This window comes from Lipophrys pholis, assembly GCF_963383615.2.
Source record: "Lipophrys pholis genome assembly, chromosome: 6".
Classification (NCBI taxonomy): Eukaryota; Metazoa; Chordata; class Actinopteri; order Blenniiformes; family Blenniidae; genus Lipophrys; species Lipophrys pholis.
Window position 1 is genome coordinate 20710464 of NC_137629.1, and position 5831 is coordinate 20716294.

The following is a 5831-nucleotide window of genomic DNA, read 5'->3' on the forward strand; positions in this document are numbered from 1 at the left end:
CTAAGGGCTGTTTTCCTTATCTCTGTTTATTGACCAGCGTAGCTGCCACCAGCAGCACGTCTGGGTCCTGGAACTTTGTTATCACTTGGCTATTTTGATGCACTGTTTATTATTATTATGTGTGGTTTGTACCCTGGTGCCATGGCTAAGGAAACAGCTTCTTGGGTTTCAGTAAACACTGGACATGCTCAAACACAGCAACCACAGAATTTAATAAACAAATAGGGCTTGTGCAACAAAGGGACCTAGTGTCCCGTAGAGGGGCAAATCAAAAGGACTAATAGGTTTCCTTACACTTGTGTAGTGACTGTAGAATGTCCCAGAATCAGTGGTTCTGCAGAATGTAATTGGTTTGGGATGCACCAAATTTAAAAAAAATAAAAAAAATAAAAGTGCACAGGAAATAATGCATATCACAGCTTTAAAGGTCAACAATCAATGAAACATTTTAACAGATGAAAGATAGAAAAATTCGATTTGTACACAGACATGCAAGTTCCCTCACATGAGGATGGCCCCGAGCATTTCTCAGCTTGCACCACAGACGATGATTACTGTGAATCGTTCGTATCTCCGCTGTTATCTGCTCTCAACAGAAATTCTAAGGCCTGTAAAACGTTTGAGACGGGAGAGGGGCCCCACCGCATTGCTGAGCAGTGCGCGTGTGAGAAAGTAAAAGAAAAAGGCAGGTTTTTCTCACACCTGTTGCTTGTCAGCCCCAGAAAATCAAGGAAACACAAACTGGAAAATGCCAGACTATAATCTTGGCTGATTTGGAATGCATTATTTCAAATGAAGCACCAAAAATGTTTCCCACTGCTCCACTCCCTGCACCTTCACTGATGAAAATAACTCGCTATTCGTGCCAATCTCCAACATTTACTTTTGAAATTCAAAAACAAACAAACAAAAAAACAAAAAACTAGTGCTGCCAATCAATGAAAAAAAAAATTAAGTAATTAATTGCGCAGTTTTCTGTAATTAATTGCATTGTTTTTCTACTGAAGACTGAAGCTTGCAATTTATTCAGGGAAAACCACAGAATTAATGTCAACTCGACACACACTATTTTAGACTATATTCAAATTCAAAGACTTTTCGCTTTGCGTGAAACTGTTTCTCTCCAAGATTAGCAAAATAATAAAAACATACATACATTAATTAATAAACATCTAACATAAGTCTGGGTTTTGATAGAGTGCAGGGCCACCACTTTGAGAATTTGAATATTTCTAGAAACAAAGTTATCACATGATCAACGTGGCAGTAATATACTGTAATATCCACACATGAGAGACAGAGAGAGAGAGAAAGTGGCACGCATTGAGAGAGAGCGAGAGAGAGCAAGAAAGAGACTGCGCGCGCACGCACGCACACACACACACACACACACACACACACACACACACACACACACACACACACACACAGTATACAGGAGAGTCAGGGAAAGAGAGAAAGGGGAGAAATTAATATTTTACCTGCCTGTATTTCCTCCATATTTAACAGTTTGGTGGCTACTGGTCAGCCAACATGGCAACCTGCTGTTTTGCTGCAGAATTACTTCTGTGGTCGTTAAATTCGGCTTTTCAAAGTAAAGCTAATAACTTTCACTTTCTCAATCAGCCGTCAGGTAACTTTTTAAATGGAAACTTTCTTAATATTAATCCACTCAGTATTGTGCTGCTCTGGAGTTGCGGTGCTGCGCCCAGAGACGCTTGCACAAGTAGCTGCTCCGGTAAGGGAGTAAAAAAAAAAAAAGCAAAAACATAAGTAAACAAAACTGCTTTAATTACGTAATTTTTTTCTAATAAAATGTTTCAAATCAATTAATTAAATTAACGCGATATTTTTGACAGCACTAAAAAAAAACACTATACTCCAAGAATCAGGAGATGAACAGCATGCCTACAAAGGCAGTGGACACTAGATAATTATATAATCCACAGACCATTTAGTAGACTAAATACACAGCTGAGATGCTGCCCTAGTTTTACTCTGGTGACAGTTAATGTGAAAGACAGTCATGTAAGACACAGATGTTGAAAACATACAGTATAATGAGGTAGATATAACACCATTGTGATCAAATCTAACAAAAGTAAAAGCATACTGTCTGGTGTGTTTTAGCCACTGTGTTTGAAGAGGAAAAAGTACTTTCCCCTGATAAGCATATTAAAGTTTCTTTAAAGCAGTCTCCAGAGACTGTTGCCAGTGACTTTAACTGGCCTTACCTTCATCAGTCAATTGGAAAAAAAAGAGTTTATGAAAGCAACGTAAACACATCTTGATCTCCTCGCTCCAAGTTTACAGGGCAGTCGTGGTGGTCGACAGGCTTTTGCGGCAGTTCCCATTCGGGTCCACTGCTCTGTCCTCAACAGCACAGACCCCGGCCCCCTTCCTCGGACACCCCTCGTTGGCATCGCTATCTTCTATGCTGCCTTTGCTCCTCCCTTGCTGCTCACTCTGCCAGCTGTGCCTGCTGTAGATATATCCGTTCACCGGTCCTGAGTTGCTGAGACGGTACCTCTTCATGCAGAGGATTTCCTTGAAGGCATACCTGAATTCAGGACTTCGGCAGTAAATGAGCGGGTTGAAGGCAGAATTTGCATATCCTATCCAGTTGAGTATCCGGAAGGTGAGGTCGATTCCCTCCACCTTCCATATAGCCACCACAACATTGAGCAGGAAGAAGGGCAGCCAGCACAGAGTGAAGATGCCCATGATGATACCCAATGTCTTGAGAGCTTTGTGTTCCCGCAAGCAAAACTTTGCCTTTTTTTGGCCACGCCCGTTGTTGGCTTCCAGAGTTTTTAAGTTACTGTTGTCGCTATTGTGAAAACGTCCAACGCTTTGGTCGATCTTCTTCAGTTGGCGCTTGGCCTCCTGGAATACACGGCTATAGACAAAAACCATAATAATCAAAGGGATGTAGAAGGAGATGATAGAGGAGGTGATGGCGTAGGCCATGTTGGTGTAAAACTCGCAGCAGTTACTGTTCTCGATGCACTCTATAGCTTCTTTATCGTCAGATATCCACCACTTCATGTGGATGGGCAGGAAAGATATCAAGGCAGCAATCACCCACACCAGTACCACGACAATGCGAGCTTTGCACTTGGTCAGCATGGACTGGTAGCGAAACGGAGAGGTGATGGCCAAGTAACGGTCAATAGCTATGACACACAGTGTCTCAATACTTGCCGTCACACAGAGGACATCCGTCGCAGTCCAGAACTCGCACCAGAAGCTACCAAAGTGCCACGTCTTGAAGATTATGTAACAGGCACCAAAGGGAACCACAATGAGACCCATGACCAGGTCGGCACAGGCCAGGGACGTGATGAAGCAGTTGGTGACGTTTTGGAGACGCTGAAATCGAGCAATCGCCGTTATGACCAGGATGTTTCCAAACACGATGCAGAGGACCAGTAAGGACATGATCATGCCCAGCAGGATCATTGTCACCTCGCTGTAGCCCTCCTCATTCTGAGAAGGGTGGGATGACGAGTTGATTATCTCTGCACTCACATTGAGGAACGTAGGGGGGGTTGTACTTCCCATCTGAAAAGAACACATGTCGACACACAAACAGAAATGATTAACAAAACTTAAAAGGAGAAACTGTCTTAAATTCTTTTTTTAAGTATTTTGAAAAAAGAAGTGCAGTTAAAACATGCAATGACAAAAAGGATAACTAAAACATTCACATCAACAACCTCACAAAACTCACCAATTGCATTCAATATACTCCAACAAGCATTTCATGTACACCAAGCCAGCCGTATTTCAAAAGAATGAAAGTACAAACCTCCAACAGGTAGTTCTCCTTTTTCCTGCCTCCCATTCAAAGTTAAAAAATAAAATAAAATCCGTCTTGAGATGATCCCCACAAAGTATTGAGTATCACATGTCCTTTTCTCTACTTTGTGTTTCTCTGGATCTCTGTGTGTCTCATTCACTCAGCCCCTCAGTTGAGCTGTGTTTCTCCTAATGTGTCTCCCAGGCTATTTGTCAGAGCCCTTATAGAAGCAGTGATGACATCACGGCCGGCCTTCAGCCAATCAGACGGCCCGCCTGCGCAGGGTGCAGAGAGCTCTCCAGAGTTTGAACACACTGTCCCTGCAGTCACTGCTGCAGGGCTGCAGAGACGCTGCATAGGAGAGTCTTCTCAGTCAGTTCTACTTTTTAGCGTTTTACAATTCTGCTCATTTACAGTTTATTCCATTAGACGTGAGCTCAAACCAATCCACCAACTGGTCTGGTTCAGGCAGGGAGAAGGAACTATTTACAGCTCCTACCTGTTACTCTGGATCCCATTACAAACAGGTGACGTATTCTGCATTTATCCAGCTGACAAGTTAAACCAGCATGGTGTGTGAGCTATAACTCATTGTGAGGTTTGACTCTTATCACTCCGTTTTTGTCCTGACAAAGCCTTGGAGGGTAGGCGTGATAAAGTTTTACTTGCTTTCCATAAAAATGATAAAAAAAAAGTTTGCGGAGTGGACGCTAAAAAAAAAAAAAGAGTGCCTGAGTCACTGTAGATACTTTCAATTTCACAAATGTGTATACTAGTTTCAATACATAATAGTTAAATAAAGGAAGAGTTTATGCACAAGAAAGAAGGATATGGTGGTGTATTAAAGTTAAATATCATACTCAAACAGGGTGAACTCAGCACAATTGCCTTCCAAGCTGCAAACATTGAAAAGGCCTTACTTGTTTTATGCTTTTACAGTCGTCAAAGTTTGTGTATTTTTGTGAATTATAGTCCAACCTATTGCACACAATCCACTTAATCAGTGATAAATGAGCTGAAACTCTGAGGAAGAACCACGGTCAATTCACAGAAAGGTGACGAAGGCAGAAAAAGCGAAACAAACAAATAAACCATTGTGAGATGTTTGTGTTTCTGTGGTTTCTGCCTCCGCCCCTGCTCGTCATGAGGACTTCTCCCGTCTAAATGCTTCGCATTGTGTTTGTCCGTCCGCTCATCATCGATACAGCTTCATCCAACAAAGAGCCATAGGGCTGATCCCAGCTGACTATGAGTGAAAGCAGGGTGCACTCTGACCAGGTCAGGAGTCCATCTCAGGCCAAATACATAGTGACAAAAGAGTCACACACTCACAATCACATCTGCTCATTTAGAGACACCGATTAGCCTCATGATGCATGAATTTAGACAGCAGTATCTGTAGAAAACACACATGCACATGGGCAACACGCAAACTCTACACAATAAAAAGGCAACCTAAGCAAAATGGGATATTCTCACTCTCAATTTTGAGATGCTGTAAAAATGCATATTGCATATTTTATAATTTGCACAAGGAAGTGAACGCCAAATGCATTTGTTGTAGATATGTTGTTTATCATTTCTTTAAAAATAGTTTATTTTAGTCCCTGTTACATTCATACTGTCGTACAAAAACAATCAATGTTCTTTCAGACTTTGATGCATCAGAGGATGAGCACAATTTCATCCATGCCTCATTGTGTAATCATTCTCTTGCCGCTTTCTTATTTTAACTCCACGTCACGGCTGTTTCAGTGGAATAAAGCACAGAGGCAGGTCAAATCAGGCTTTCTGAATAACACATTCATTATGATGGCCAATGGATTAGAAACAGGCCCTTCAGGCAGGTGGATTTCGGTCCGCTGTGGGTGCTTGCAGGAGCGCTTGTGTGTGCAGATCTGTGCTAAGCTCACCGAGGGAAGTGATGATGGTTTCCTGAGCAGTGACCTTCAACGAGTGCAGACGCCACAGGCACCGCACCTCTGCCATGTTCACTACAATGAGCTCTTGCAAAGTCCATATGACTTGT

At 42.2% G+C, this 5831-nt stretch overlaps 1 protein-coding gene across 1 annotated transcript; it reads right to left on the reverse strand.

The window, feature by feature from the left end:
- Nucleotides 1-1775: 1775 nt before the first annotated feature.
- adrb2a (adrenoceptor beta 2, surface a) lies at nucleotides 1776-3997 on the reverse strand. Its single transcript, XM_080466302.1, has 2 exons — nucleotides 3812-3997; nucleotides 1776-3564 (listed from the first exon to the last, which is right to left on the reverse strand). The coding sequence occupies exons 1-2, from the start codon at nucleotides 3845-3847 to the stop codon at nucleotides 2308-2310; spliced, it is 1293 nt and encodes a 430-aa protein (XP_080322428.1). The 5' UTR covers nucleotides 3848-3997; the 3' UTR covers nucleotides 1776-2307.
- Nucleotides 3998-5831: the final 1834 nt, after the last annotated feature.

What these genes read in the sequence shown, in the direction of transcription:
- adrb2a (XM_080466302.1), bottom strand. Translation starts at nt 3,847, where the DNA reads ATGGGAGGCAGGAAAAAGGAGAACTACCTGTTGGAG. An exon ending in AGGAGAACTACCTGTTGGAG is followed by an intron (nt 3,565 to 3,811) that starts GTTTGTACTTTC and finishes TGTTCTTTTCAG; the next exon opens with ATGGGAAGTACAACCCCCCC.